This window comes from Hemiscyllium ocellatum, chromosome 4, assembly GCF_020745735.1.
Source record: "Hemiscyllium ocellatum isolate sHemOce1 chromosome 4, sHemOce1.pat.X.cur, whole genome shotgun sequence".
In the NCBI taxonomy this organism is placed as follows: domain Eukaryota; kingdom Metazoa; phylum Chordata; class Chondrichthyes; order Orectolobiformes; family Hemiscylliidae; genus Hemiscyllium; species Hemiscyllium ocellatum.
The window spans coordinates 80,739,736-80,755,405 of NC_083404.1; the positions used below are offsets into that span (position 1 = coordinate 80,739,736).

Below are 15,670 nucleotides of genomic sequence, written 5' to 3' on the forward strand. Positions count from 1 at the left end.
AAATTCATTTTTTATTTGCAAGTAAGTCATCCTCAACCACAAGATACTGCCTAAGAAGAACAGTCAAATTGCATGTGCTTTGAGTTGGGAGTCTTTTCTATCATTGACAATTGTAACAGTGTCAACAAATTGGGATTTTATTGTTTTTATTTTATCAGGAATTTTATGTTGCATTTTTGTGACCAGCTTCAGCTGATCCTTTAGTTCTGGAAAGATAAAATTTAAATGTGTTCCTTAAACTCAAAATTGGAAGGCTTGATCTCTCTCTCTCTCTCTCTCTCTCTCTCTTTTCCTTACAACACAATAGTCCTAATATTGAGAAGGACAGTGTATGGTGAAATTTGGGTTGATTCCCGAATGAGGATTTGGAAGAACACCTTACAAAGCAGGGAATCTAGAATTCTTGTTGTTTTTGACACAGGACCTTGTTGTAACATTTGCTTTCCAAATTCTGGCCGAGTATTGGCAATGTTGACAGGCTGACTAGCTGATGGCAGGAATGGTCGCATCTGTATCAAGCAAGAGATAAATGAGCAGTGAGGTTTTGGATATAGATGTTGGGAAGGGAGCCCATTATGAAAGGAAGGTAGTGAGAGATCTGAGTATTGGGGGAAGATGGGGATTGCAACATATTGGGGAGGAAAAGACAATAGACAATAGGTGCAGGCGTAGGCCATTTTGCCCTTCAATCCTGCACCACCATTAAATATGATCATGGCTGATCATCCTTATACAGTATCCTGTTTCTGCCTTATCTCCATAACCCTTGATTCCACTATCCTTGGGAGCTCTATCCAACTCTTAAATGAATCCAGAGACTGGGCCTCCACTGCCCTCTGGGGCAGAGCATTCCACACAGCCATCACTCTCTGGGTGAAGAAGTTTCTCCTCATCTCTGTCCTAAATGGTCTACCCTGTATTTTTAAGCTGTGTCTTCTGGTTCGGCACTCACCCATCAGCGGAAACATGTTTCCTGCCTCCAGAGTGTCCAATCCTTTAATAATCTTATATGTCTCAATCAGATCCCCTCTCAGTCTTCTAAACTCAAGGGTATACAAGCCCAGTCGCTCCAGTCTTTCAGCGTAAGGTAGTCCTGCCATTCCAGGAATTGACCTCGTGAACCTACGCTGCACTTCCTCAATAGCCAGAATGTCTTTCCTCCAATTTGGAGACCAGAACTGCACACAGTACTCCAGGTGTGGTCTCACCAGGGCCCTGTACATCTGCAGAAGAACCTCTTTGCTTCTATACTCAATCCCTCTTGTTATGAAGGCCAGCATGCTATTAGCCTTCTTCACTATCTGCTGTACCTGCATGCTTACCTTCATTGACTAGTGTACAAGAACACCCAGATCTCTTTGTACTGCCTCTTTATCTAAATTGATTTCATTTAGGTAGTACATTTATCCACATTAAACTGCATCTGCCATGCATCTGACCACTCACCTAACCTGTCCAGAGGCTGCACTTGGCAGAGGAAAAGCTGAAACTTTGGGTATGGAGATGGGGTTAAGGGTTTGGTGGAAGCATTGCTGTTCCTTCTGTCCTACAAGAAATGCTGTAAAAAGAAAGTTTACCTTCACGTAAACATTTTATTGCTCAGTTCCCTGATCATAAGGAAGCCTACACTGCAATTGTTAAAATGAAATTCGACTCCCCATTACACTGTAGGGACATAGAATCAGAGAATCCCTACAGTGTAAAATGAGGCAATTCAGACCATCAAGTCTGCGCTTATCCTCTGAAGAGGACCCCACCCAGACCCTGCACTGTGGCCAACAACCTCACATTTACAGTGACTAATCTACCTAGCCTGCACATCCCTGGACACTAAAGGGCAATTTAGCATGGCTGATCTACCTAACCAGCACATCTTGGACTGAGAGAAGAAACTGGATCACCCAGTAGAAACCCATACAGACACTGTATTCCACACAGTTACTCAAAGGTGGAATAGAACTCTAGTCCATAACAACTGAGCCACTGTGCTACTCATAATTTTAAATATATGAATGAATTGTCTTGCATTTCCACCATGAGAGTTGCACACCTTTTAATTTGTCACCATTAAAGTGTAGACATCTTTCTCCTTTTGAACCTATTCTCTCCTATGTATCATGGTGTTATTGTCGAGGCTAATCTAAGAATTTAAGTAAAATGCCCTGCAAGTAGTAACCTGTCAGGAGTTTGAATACTATTCCCATTGCTCATCAGCCTCTTAATAATCCAGAAATACTTGCTTTTCAAAAGAAGTTAAAGGAACAGTTGCCACTCAAACACAGTAAATAATTCGACAAGAATCTCAAAGCAAAGATTCCTGAATTCCTTACTGACCATGTTGTTAAGTCAGGTACAGTTCAGGTGAAAAGTTATCAGTCTTTGTTTTTCTATCTTCATATTGCTGCCAGACCTGCTGACTATTTCCAACATTTTCAATATTCACAGCATTTTGCCCAATTATTACAGTTTTGAAGTTCCTTTTCTGTAATTTTCTACTTTTTTTTATCTAGAGAAGCAGCGTAGTTATTGTAATTTTCTTTGTCCAGCTTTTGATTTACAATTCTGTAGAGTTTAATTTGATTGTATTTTTATCTTGTAGCCAATGGATTGTGCAGTTCATGATTTGGTTGTCAAGGAATTACAACAACTTCACAACACAAAGGAGGACAAGTTTATTGTGTGTTTGAGCAAGATTGTGAAGCATTTTCCACCTTTTGCTGACAGGTAATGGTTAAAAATTTGGAATGCATCTCTTCACAACCTCGAACATGGATCCTACTTTCCGGATTCAGACAAACAAGTGTAGCAACTCAATTGTTCCAGTTATTTTAAATTGAATTGTAAATTGACTTCATAGGCATGAATGCTGAACTAGGTAGCCCACTTGAAATACTTTGGTTTCATTCGATCTTTTGTTTTGAAGATATTATGGGGGTGAATCAGTTAAAGCTAGAAACAAGTGGAAAACTTGTTTCTATTGCCATTTCAAGTTTTAGACTCAGTTTGTGTCCATTAAACTGCAAAGTGTGTCAGAATGTTTCTGCTTCTGAATTCCATTGACAGTGTATAGCATTTCCAGATAAAAGGCGCAAAAGAATGCAGAGTAAGGTTCCCTTTACATTGCTGTATCTTCAATCATAGCTCCTGAATAGCATCCTTAACTATGCCAGCATATTCTGAGTGAGATTGCCATTTGTCAAATGGTTTGAAAGTCATGGAGTCCTCTAAAATTCTATTCAGGACGGAGTCTTAGACCTGTTAGGCTTCATCTCCTACAGTGAGACGTAAGCCCACAACCTTCTGACTTGGAGGCAATACCACAGCTGAACATTACATTGTCTATGGACTTCCAAAGAGTTATGGACTGTAATTCAGCAATGTTTCAATAAACTAATAATTAAAAAGCCCTGAGAAATATAATACCTTACTAAATCATTAGACCGTTAGCAACATTTACAATAAAATCAAATCCCACTGTGGTTTTAATTGCTGTAAATTTAGTGCTGACTTAGTGAGGATTAAATTTGGTCAGCACTGATTTTATGCAAGGATCAGTTAAGTTGCTTTATCTATCAGAATTAGAAAGATTGCACAGGAAAATGCTCAGGTCTCTGGCGAGATTTGGATGAAAGTCAGTTGAATGGGATAAAAAGTGCCACCTTAATTTTATTTTCTTAGCAAGAACAGCATAATTTCACAGGTTTCTATGCATTTGCAGCAGACAGATGGAATTTTCTATATCTGGAGATGGTGGACTTGGAGTTGGGAAGATAACAGTTAGTCAGGGTGTTGGTGTAACAGAACCCTGCTACCATCCCATCTCTGCAGGAATAATTTCTGGGCCGGAAGGCCCTTGATCAATCTTTCCGATTTACTGCCACCTGAGGCATGTTACTCCATGCTCTTAAGTTCAGTTAATAAATAGATGGAATGCTTTTTCTTCCTGTAATATTGATCGTAATTTAGTTATTCTGGGTTATTTCCGAAATAGTAGAGGACTCCCACAAAGCAGTGCTAAAAGTCAAACTACTAATAGATTTCAAAATTTTAAATGAAGAAAGAGTTGTAAGGTCTTGTTTCTGATATTTGTCTGATTACTGATCATTCAGTTAAAAGGGGATTATGCAACCTTGTGGCAGTCATCTGGAAATCTGAATTAATCTCTTAGTAATCATGTCTGTCTGATTACAACATGGTGAAACACTAATTTTGTTTTGTCAATCAGTGTAATGGCAATTTTAAATGGACATTGAATTTTGTACTAACAATTGAAGTTCTAAAGTGCTTTGTGATTATTTGTTTTCAAGGTTTATGAATGCAGCATTCTTCCTAATGCCAAAGCTATATGGCATTCTAAAAACGCACTGCCTCGAGGTAGTGATGTATAGGGCAGAGGAAATTCCTGACATCTATATTCAACTGAAGAGCAAGGATTTTACTCAGGTCATGAGTCATAGGTGAGTAGGTGAACTATCTTGGTTAGGTGATATGAAAATCTGTTTTCTGTTTCTTACAGTATTAGTTAAATTTAAGTTATATTCTCTTTTTCTAATATTCTAGCACAAATGCATTTTCACTTTTTTCCAGTTCACTAAATTTGTGCTGGTCTTCCCCAGCTGGTTAATGTGTCCCCTGCCTCCGTTAATGTGACTTTTAAACCAGTGCAAGGAATTACATAAGAATGGCTCAGAATAACTTTGGTTCATCCCTCTCTGTTAGGACCAAAGTACGCAGTACTATAGATATTTTCTTAGTTAGTTAGTTAGCCAGTGGTTAGTTCTTAGTCTGAACCCATGTTATACTTACGTAGCATGTTGGCCTGCATTAACACATTCTCTGCATTGCCACATTGTCTGCATTACATATTGTTTCCATATTGTAATAATGACTGCACTACAAAAGTACTTGACTGACTGTAAAGTATTTTGAGACAGCTAATGACCGTGAAATGCTCTAAATAAATGCAAGCCTGTTTATTTCAAAGTTTCTTTGGATGTTATTGCATGGTGGAAATGGTTCAAGCTTGTTCACGTGTCTGTCAATGCATGTCACATAGGTATTGCCAATGTTTTATCTTACAGACACTCTATGTTGTGGAGTTAATCCTCATTGAACTCTGACAACTCAGATGCCAACATTTTTCAGATGTTTTACAAGTATGCTGTGTGCACATGCTTACTTTTGATATCATTGACAATTTGAAATAGATTCCCACTTATAGAAAACACGATGCAGTTTTTACTTATGTAAATCTTAACTTCAAAGTTCAATAAGTTTTATTTTTCATAAGCATCATACAGCACTGAAGTATACCCTTTAGTCCAACACGTCCAAGCCAACAATTATCCCAAACTTAACGATTCCCATTTGCCTGCTTTTGGTCTATATCACTCCAAACCTTTCATATTCATGTACCATCCAAATGTCTTTTAAATGTTGTAATTGTACCCACCTCTATTTTTGTCTTGAGGAATATTGTTGCAGTGAACTTTTGTTTTTATAAAATGTTATACAACTGAAACGGAAGACCAGGATGTACTTCAGTATCATTGTGAGGCATTGAGATTTCTGTTGTGATTCATGAAGGCTAAATATAATTGTTTAAATATAATGGAAATGTATTCTGGTACCTTTTGTAGTGTATGTGTCACCCAGAGGGAAACTGATCCAAGCCAGATAGGTGGATCTCTTGGTATTACAAACAAGAAATTCAGCATGTCCCACAGTATCTGTGGAAAGTGAAGCAGAATTTCAAGTTGCAAATATTTCAAGTCCAATATGACCATGTTTCAGAACTGAATGGATCTCCAGTCCATGTTGAGTTTGCTGGTCCCGACTAATACCGTTGGAGAAGCACTGCATCCTTAGAGGAGAATTAGAAAATTTGCTGGGTTTTCAGACCCAGATTGCGCCTTCAGTGTGCAGACAGCTGGTGACTACACATTGTGCTTGGTCATGGTCTGCCTGAGTTCAAAGATTTTGCATAATGATTTCAATAAAAATGTTACAGCATGTTAATCTATCTCTCTTATCAGGGATGAAGACAGACAGAGGGTTTGTTTGGACATTATATATAGGATTAAAGCCAAGTTGAAGTCAGCAGAACTGAAAGAGTTGCTACATTCGGTGGTGGCTTTCATTTCTCATCCATCTCCCATTTGCCGAGAGAGAATGTATGATATTCTGATGTGGATATATGACAATTACAGGTATGGAATTAATAACAAAAATGATTTCATGATTTTAAAAAATCTAGACAGTTTAGGAGGAATGATTAATCTTTATGGAGGTACTTCAGCCCCTTTGTAAACTAACTTGACTGAAAGAAGCATTCAGTTGAATATACTGAGATTTGTTGTATTTCAATTTTTTTAATATTTTATTTCTTTTTTTGCACATTTGTTTTTATAATGATGTAATTTGCTGATTAACAGATTACACTTAAGTTAGATGTCTGTATTTGTCAATGTAATACCATTCTTCCAGTTTGTATCTATTTTGTATTATTTCACATTCTGGTCAGTATACTCAGCAAGAATAAACATTTATACACCAAAGTCATTAAACTCACTGACCATGCCCATATGATTGGTCAGTTATCATTGGAAAAGCCTGCAAGATGTTTCCCTAAATGACCTTTACACCCCTCTCTGCACCCGCTGCCGAGTCTTACATCAATGTTGGGGTTGGAAATATCTGCACTTTTCATACTTGTAATTTCATCTTCTGTTTACAAATTATGTATATTATTACAAACTTTTGCTACTTGTTTGTATGTATGAGAGGGGAAGAGACAATCTCTTGTATGTCTTCTTGCACTCTTCCACTCCTATCGATCGCCGCTAATTAACGATAGCATGATTATGTTTTGCAACACTTGCTGATTGAAAAGAAATATCCTTAATTTGGTCTGATGACAAAGTGTGTGAAATACATGAGAGTTTCAATACATCCTCTTTTGATGCAATGTTCAGTACACACTAAACAGCTAAAGAAGAAAATGTGTAAAGAGTTTTTAAACATAAGGCTTAGAAAAAAGATCAAAGATTGGAATTTGAAAGTTTTCAGCATAGTCACTCAGCTAATGAGGTGAATTTTGATGTACTTGTTTAGTGTTTTGTGGCAGATAACTGTGGATATATTTGCACTAAGCCAAGCTGAAGCTGCTTCACTGGTTTTCTTTGTTAAGAACTGAATGAGGTAGACATCTTGGCTACTATTCCTTTTTTTTTTGGCTTGGCTGAAATGTTTACCCAAACAAGAGATGTGACATTCCGGGAAATCATGAGTTAGATTTTGTCCTGATATCTGGAGCAGTTCTCGTTTTTCCAATTGGTCTTCAGAATTCAAATTCCTCATTAAACTTCCTCTCCACTTTCCAGTGCTTTTGCATCCTTCTTAAAATACATTGCCTTCAACTGGATGTGATACTGTAGCTGAGGGCGAACTAATGTCTTATGTAAATTTGTCATAACCTCCTTGCTTCTCTAATCTGTGCCTCTATTAATAAAACTTAAGATATCATTCACTTTATTATGGTGATTATGGCAAGGACTGAATGACATCACAGGCTCTAAAAAGAGGGAGTGCAAGATAGCAGACGATGACATATCTCTCCCAGATCGTCTCAATGCCTTCTATGCTCACTTTGAGCAGATTTCGGTGGAGAGGTAACACCTATTCTGACAAGTCTTGACGAACCTATCCCAACAGTCACTGCATCAGAGGTCAGATCAGTTTTCCTTCGTATGAATCCAAGGAAAGCTATGGGACTAGACGGAGTACCAGGCTGGGCACAGAATGTGCGCAGATCAACTGGCAGAGGTCTTCTTGGACATCTTCAACCTCTCCCTACAGCTGGCCACTGTCTCTGCCTATTTCAAGAGGGCCAATATCATCCATGAGCCTAAGAAGGCTCATGCAACATGTCTCAATGATTACTGCCCAGTGGCCCTAACTTCGATGATCATGAAATGTTTTGAAAGGCCAGTCATGGCATTAATCAACTCCACTCTCCTCACTACTCTTGACCAACTCCAGTTTGCCTATTGGACTAATAGATTCACGTCAGATACCATATCACTTGTCCTTCACTCCTCCCTGCAACATCTTGACATCAAGAACAGCAACGTAAGAATCCTACTCATTGACTACTGTTCAGACTTCAACATTATTATCCCCTCGAGACTGATTGTTAAACTTAGTGATCTCTGACTAAGTCCCACTCTCTGCAACTGGATCCTCAGTTTCCTGTCCCACACGCCACAATCAGTGAAGTTTGGGGACAATATTTCATTCTCACTAACAGTCAACACTGGAGCCCCCTAGGGGTGTGTACTCAGCCCCCTACTGTACTCAACTGTATACCCATGACTGCATCGCCAAATAACACATTAATACCATGTACAAGTTCGCTGATGACACCACCATAGTTAGTCAAATCTCAGGTGGCAACGAAATAGACTACAGACGGGAGGTGGAAGGCCTGGAAAAATGGTGCACTGAGAACAACCTAACTCTCAATGCTGGCAAAACCAAGAAACTCATTATTGACCTTTGGCGAGATGTTACTCATACCCCCCTACACAGCACAGAGGTGGAATGAGTGGAGAGTGTTAAACTCCCCGGAGTGGTCATCAACAACAAGCTTCCTCGGACTCTGCATGTGGACGCATTGGTTACAAATGCCTGACAACGTCTCTTCTTCCTCAGGCAGTTGTGGAAATTTGGCATGATGGCGAATACCCTTGCCAACTTTTATAGGTGCGCTATCGAGAGCATTCTGGCTGGATGTATCACTACCTGGTATGGCAACTGTACCATTCAAGATTGAAGCCGGTTACAGAGAGTGGTGAACTTGGCCCAGACAATCACAAAGGCCAACGTCCCACTTATAGAATCCATCTACCAGACCCACTGTCAAGGAAAGGCTGCAAGCATTCTCAAAGATCCATCCCATCCTGGCAATGCTTTTCGACAACCTCCACCATCGGGGAGAAGGTGCAGAAGCCTGAACGCATGCACCAGCCGGTTTCGAAACAGTTACTGTTGTTAGAATACTGAATGGACTCTCAAACTCTCAGCATTCGCCTGTAAATGTTTTTGTTTTGCTGCTGTTTACCTATTGTTTGCTTATCTATGCTATTAACTATGTGATCTGTCTGTATTGCTTTCAAGACAAAGGTTTTCACTATGCCTTGGTACACGTGACAATAAATTAAATTAAATTAAATTCAATTATTAACTGCGCTCTCAACCTGTCCAGTCACCATTCGTACCTTATGCACAAACACAGTCATGTCCTTCTGTTCCTGTGCACACTTTCGAGTTGTACCCTCTCTTTTATATTATCTTTCATGTTCTTCCTATTGAAATATATTACCGCACACTTCTCCATGTTAACTTTACCACCTGGCCACTCAGTGTAGAAAATTGTCTGTTTGCACTGCTTCTAAGTATTGTATCATCTACAAATTCTGAAACTGTGCTCTTTACAGCAAAACTAGGTCATTACTTATCTTAGGAAACGTAAATGCCCTAACATCGACTTTCTCTGGCCCAAAATACATGCTGTAATCATTGTGCTAGTCAACCTTGTATCCACATTTCTACTACCCATTTTATTTCATGAGCTCTGACTTTGTCTATGAACCTGTTGTGCAGTTCTCAATTAAATACATTTTGGAAGTCCATGCACGCAACATTAACACCATTGTCCTCATCAAGCTTGTTTGTTATCTCTTCAAAATACTCCAATAAGTTAGTTAATCCTGATTTTCCTTTAAAAGTGTGTGCTTACTAATAGTAACTAACACTTATTTGTTAAGTTTTGAAACCACCAAAGCCAAACTGATTGATCTCTAGTTGGTTGGCTTATCTTTGCATAATTATTTTGAACAAGAACATGACTTGTGCAGTTCTCCAACTATCTGGCAGTGCCCCTGAGTTACAGAAGACTGAAAACTTATGGCCAGCACCTCTATAGTTTACATTCTCACATTTCTCAATCCTTGATACATCTCATTCAGTCCCGGTGCCTTAAGTCCAGAAAACTTATCCAAATAATCTCCTTCTTTACCATCCTCTCTACCTGCAACTCCACTTTCAAGGAACTATGCACTTGCACTCCAAGGTCACTTTGTTAGGCAACACATCGCCAGGGTCATACTGTTAATTGTGTAAGTCCTGTCATAAACATACTTTTTTCTGCTCATCCCCCAATGAACTATCACACTTATCTGTGTTCAGAACTAAAACCTGATAGATTGCAGGATACACTCAGGGAGCTCCTATACAATCTGCTAAAGTCCTTTTTGACTGCTTGCTCATCTCCCATTACCTATCTCGTGGCATTCTCTTAAGGTACTGAGGGACCGTATCTATTAACATGTTATCCATGTAACCCTCAATCTCAGATGTGCCACAGTTATGCCAGCTGCTAACTTTTAAAATCTTGTCTGCACTCTTTGTAATGTCTTCACGTGCTTGCCAAAGTATGGTTCTCCAAGTTAGAGACCATACCAAGTTTAACATTACTTTGTTGCTTTTGTACTCTGTGCTCCTGTTCTTAAAACTTGGATACTGTATGCTTTATTAACTGTTGTCCCTGTCCTACCACTTCCAATAATTTTTAAACATAGACATCCACTACTCCTGCAACCCTTTAGAATTATATACTGTATTCTATATTCTCTATGTTCTTTGAACCAAAATGAATCACTTAAAAACTCTTTACTGCATTAAATTTCAACTACCACTTATTAGCCCATTCACCAACCTAAAGCACTTGTCAAGTTCTACACTATCCTCCTTTGGTTCATATTAACTGCACTCTTACAGGCCTCAGTTAGGTCACTGGCAGGCAGCCTAATGCGCGTAGATAAGAAGGGTCTCCAGCCAATGACACACACTTTAAGAGTTCACCTTCTCCTTTCCTGTTAGGAATGGAATGTAAAATCTAGCCCATGGTGTGTTTCAGTGTAATTAATAATGGAGAGTAGTAATTGAAATAAACCAAGAGAATGTTGAGGTACATAGACAAAATACCACAAGTGCTGGAAATCTAAAATAAAAACAGAAATTACTGGAAATACTCACCAAGGGAGCATCTATGAAGAGTTCTGTTTCATCAGAACTGTTTTCATTGACACATTATTGACCAGAAACATTAACTTTATTTTTACCTCCACTGATGCTGCCAGATTTGTAGATTATTTTCAGTATTTTCTATTCTTATTTAATGAATGTTGAAGTGCCTCATCACACAGAGTGTATGCAGGAGTAATAAAACATTATCATGCTGCTTATGCTCCAAGGCATCAGGATTCAATAGGAACATGTATTGAAAGGTTATGAAATGTATGGATACCGATAACCCCATAAATGAATAATTTGAACTAACGAACCCAGAATAATATTTCATAGTAAATCAGATCAAACAGGAGCACATCAATTAAATTATAATTAATAAAAAGTGGATTTAAAGCAGATTTAATAAAATAACATCGGTGATGTTAGCTGTCAAGGGTTACACCTGAAACATTGAGTTCTCCATCTCCTGATGCTGCCTGGCCTGCTGTGTTCTTCCAGCCTCCTGCCTGTCTACCTTGGATTCCAGCATCTGCAATTTTTTTTGTCTTCAGTCAAGTGTAAAATAGACAAGTTTGATGTGTCAAGTGACAATTTCTCATTTTGTGTTGCTCTTCTGTGTTAATCAGAAAAATAAATCAGTTAAAATTCTTGATGCTTCCGTTAACAAAAATAGTTTAACTCAATGTATTCAAATGTGTGAATGAAAACACAGTTTTGAGCTGAGAAAATATTCTCCCAAGTTAATGCTGAAATTTTAATTTTATTTCTTTTTTCTAATTTATACCTAAGCTTTTGTGCTGAGACACTTTTCTATCAAAGATGCACAGCAAATAGCAACTTTATACACTTTTTACTGTACTCATGTATCATGTACTCATGAAAGTCAGCAGGAAGAAAATGTTTCATTTATTGCTGTATCTTGATACAAATGCAGTAAATCTTAATCCTTCTCTACAGAGACCCAGAAAGTCAATCTGATCCTGACTCCAAAGAAATATACACAGAAACAAGTGATGCATTACTTCAGGGATTGACTGATGAAAATCCTGCACTACAGTACGTAACTGATTAGTCACTTATTAACTTGGAAGGGAGTTGAATCTTTCATAATGATCCTGTAGAATGTTGTCAGTGATAGCAATCATTTTTGAAGTATTGATTATTTTTTGAAAAACAAGATTTTCTTGATGTGAGTGCTTTCTTTTCAGATTGTATGTTAGAAACTTTTGGAGTCATGAAAACAGACTTCCAACAGGCACCCTGGACAGAATGTTGGCCAGTCTTGGATCATTATACTGCAATAAGATAGAGACCCAATACCTCAGTATAGCCACCAATGTCCTACTGGAAATGACGAGTCGCAGCCCTGACTATAGCCGTGAGATGTTTGAGTATCCTCTATCTGAATGCAAATTTCAAGTAAATATAAGAGGCTTGTTTGCTGTGTTACTTTAGCTGTTCATCTGTAATTTTATAGATATAGATGTAATTGAATTTTTTTGAAGACTACAGTCTGTTCTGATGTAATGTGATAGTTCTATTCCCATGTGATTCCACATTATAAGAAAATCACGTAATAGAAGCACCATTTAAATCAATGGGACCAGAATCGCTTTATAGCCAATACAGGTAAGGAAAATAATCATCTAAATTCTTCAATTATATTATAGCCAATTTGTGTTGAAGAAACACATGTTATAACAGAACCGACTGTATAAATGCATTATTACTACCATAAACAAAAACTCCATAGACTTAAAAATTAACATATTTAATAAACTCAAACAAAAATAAAAATTGCTGGCAAAACTCAGCAGATCTGGCAGCATCTGTGGGAAGGAAGCAGAGTTAATGTTTAGACTCTAATGTTCTGATGAGTTTTGCCAGCAAATTCATTTCAGATCTCTAACATCTGCAGTTTTATTTTAGTCATAAACTCAGAAAAATATTTTTAAAATGACAGTTTCTTTTTGTGTTCTGTGTATAGAGTGATGTGGGCATGGGTAAATGAATTGCTATCCATTTTTCATTTGCGTATCACTCGTCAACCAGTTCAGCATTTTTGATAAAATTTGATTACATTTTTAAAAACGTAATTCTGCCCAAATGTACTGGGATTAGATGTTTTATTTTGTTTCTTGTTACTGTTATGTTACAAGAAATCCACGACACCCTACTTAATTAGAAGAACTTAGTGGACCACTTGCATGTCTTCCTGAAGATCATTCTAAAACCTATGGTACATTTGTTCAACCTTTTACTGTCACATGACTACATGGAGTTTTGCAGCTGACCCCACTGCTCCTAAAGTTACTGTCTTACATATTTTCATAAATGTTGTCTAAAATCATCATTTCTAGGGGAACTGAGTTCAAGTTTAAATTTTTATCTCACTTTACAAGTGTTACTTATTGCATCTTACTGTTCTGCGGTCTGTTCTCATTTTTTTCTAGGATTATTCCATTGATTCAAGTTGGCATCAACGCAGTAGAATTCTTACTCCTTTGTTTGTGGAAACTCAGGCTTCAGCAGGTAGTATGAAAAGGTCGTCACAAGAAGCATCAGTTGCAGATCAAAACACAATTGGTGGCCAGATTAGAGCCACCCTAACCCATTATGAATTTACACCAACTCAGAATTCTGGTACGTTACTCTTGTTTTATAACATGTTCTTTTGAGAGACTGGCTATAATACAAAAAAAAGTAGCATTATATCTCACCACCAAAAAAATTTGAAAAACGTAGATGCTTTCAGTAAAAGTGAATGTATAACTGTTGTAAAAACATGATTTGTTAATTAGTGTTCTGAATGACAGGGAAAGAAAGGAACTGGCTTTATAACCAATGGTCTACATGTGACTTCAGTCCCACACCAATGTGGTTAATAAGCTGTTAATAAGCTACTCTGTTAGCTCAAGCCTATTTTCTCAGAGAAACTAAATTGGCAATAAATTCCCACCTTGCCCGGATATCATTGTGCCTAAAAACTGTGACTAAGGTGGTCCAGTTGACTATTTCACTTTTCATAAAGTTTAAAAACAAATGTCTTTTTAACTTATTTTCTCAATATTTGAACTTAACGGACCCTGTACAAAATTGTTGACTTTTGAAATACTGTCTAAAGTTTTGTTCTCCTTACTGAAAAAAGGATATTCTTCTAAGGAATTTCATTGGAGGCAAAGTAACAAAGTTTCATTGATCAGAATCCTGGGGTAATAGGGATTATCCCATAAGGACAGTTTGAATGGAGTGGACTGTGTCTATGTTTTCTAGGTTTGAGAAACATGAAAAGTGATCTAATTGAGTCTTGTAAAATTCTAAAAGGGTTTGATAGAATCTGGGAGAATTGTCACCCAGGAAAAAACAATCAAGAGCTAGGGTTCATGGTCTCTGAACTAGAGGTAAGCCATTTAAGATTCAGATAAATTTATTCACTTAGTGAAGTGGATCTTTGGAATTTTCTACTGCAGAGGTCTTTGGATGCTCCATTATTAAATCTGTTCAGATTGGTAGATTGTTGTAACCAAAGAAATTAAGAGATATGAGGCCAGTACAAGAAAGGTTATTTGAGTTAGAAATTCATACTGACCTCCATTGATTGGCAAAGTAAAATTGAGGTTCAGATGCCCTGCTTTTCCTGTTTCTGTGTTCTTATGAGTTTTTAACTTACTCATAATGGAGTTCTGTCTGAGAAATTATTTGTCCAACAAAATCTATTACAAATGTGCAATGTGACTGTTATTCTTTTGATAATATTTGATGTCCCTGTCTAGGTGCACGGAATTTTAACTGGTTAACAGGGAGCAGTTTGGATACTTTTGCAGAATACTCCCTTCCTTTCTCAGAATCTGCATCCTCCTCATTACTTGTATATTCTAAGCGGAGTGAGAGGTCACAGAAAGCTATGAAGCCTGTTGGTCCAGACTTTGGACAAAAAAGACTTGCTATCCCAGGCGATGAAGTTGATTCCAAAACAAAAGGTATTGTCAATTAAATTTAACTTCATCCTTGTTTCTAATTAGTTGATTGGTTCCTCTTTTGGTGCTTTCCATGTTACATAAAGTTGCCACACTGCTGGTAAATCATCGTCAAATCAATCATCATGTTTGGATTTGGTGAGTGATATTATGGCTGGAAGTCTTCCCTGCCACTAACCGTCCCCATTTATCCAGGCAATCTGGCTCATACGCTTGTTTCTTCAATTTTCAGCAGAGGTGTCACTGTGGTGTATTTGCACATCGCTCATGGGAAGTACAGAATGAAGGTTTTTTCCCTTTGATCTTGCTTCTTTTATAGTATTTCCTGATCTCCAAACTAATTCCTCATTTTTGGTTTGAATTGCTGTCTAAGTTTGGGTATCATTTACCATTGGATATCATATCAATTTTCTTTCAAATCATGGGTATGGAAGTAAACAGAGACAAGGCAGGTGGGTAGACTTATATTACAGATTAGCTGTGATCTAATTGAATGGCAGAACAAGCTGGAGAGACTGAATCCTGTTCAGTAAAAGAAAAATAATTAAAAACAAAGAGACACAAAGATTTAAAGAGTGATGAAACTGAGAAGCATCAGGAAG

The 15,670-nt window shown here is 37.7% G+C and overlaps 1 protein-coding gene across 1 annotated transcript in view; it reads left to right on the forward strand.

Annotated features, from left to right (window-relative positions):
- prkdc (protein kinase, DNA-activated, catalytic subunit) overlaps positions 1-15,670 on the forward strand; it is a 238,657-nt gene that overhangs the window by 146,186 nt on the left and 76,801 nt on the right. Inside the window, exons 53-59 of the mRNA XM_060824031.1 lie at positions 2,600-2,724; positions 4,308-4,457; positions 6,036-6,209; positions 12,049-12,147; positions 12,300-12,510; positions 13,545-13,734; positions 14,865-15,071. Of these exons, the coding sequence (XP_060680014.1) occupies positions 2,600-2,724; positions 4,308-4,457; positions 6,036-6,209; positions 12,049-12,147; positions 12,300-12,510; positions 13,545-13,734; positions 14,865-15,071 (1,156 nt within the window). The remainder of the gene's footprint in view (positions 1-2,599; positions 2,725-4,307; positions 4,458-6,035; positions 6,210-12,048; positions 12,148-12,299; positions 12,511-13,544; positions 13,735-14,864; positions 15,072-15,670) is intronic.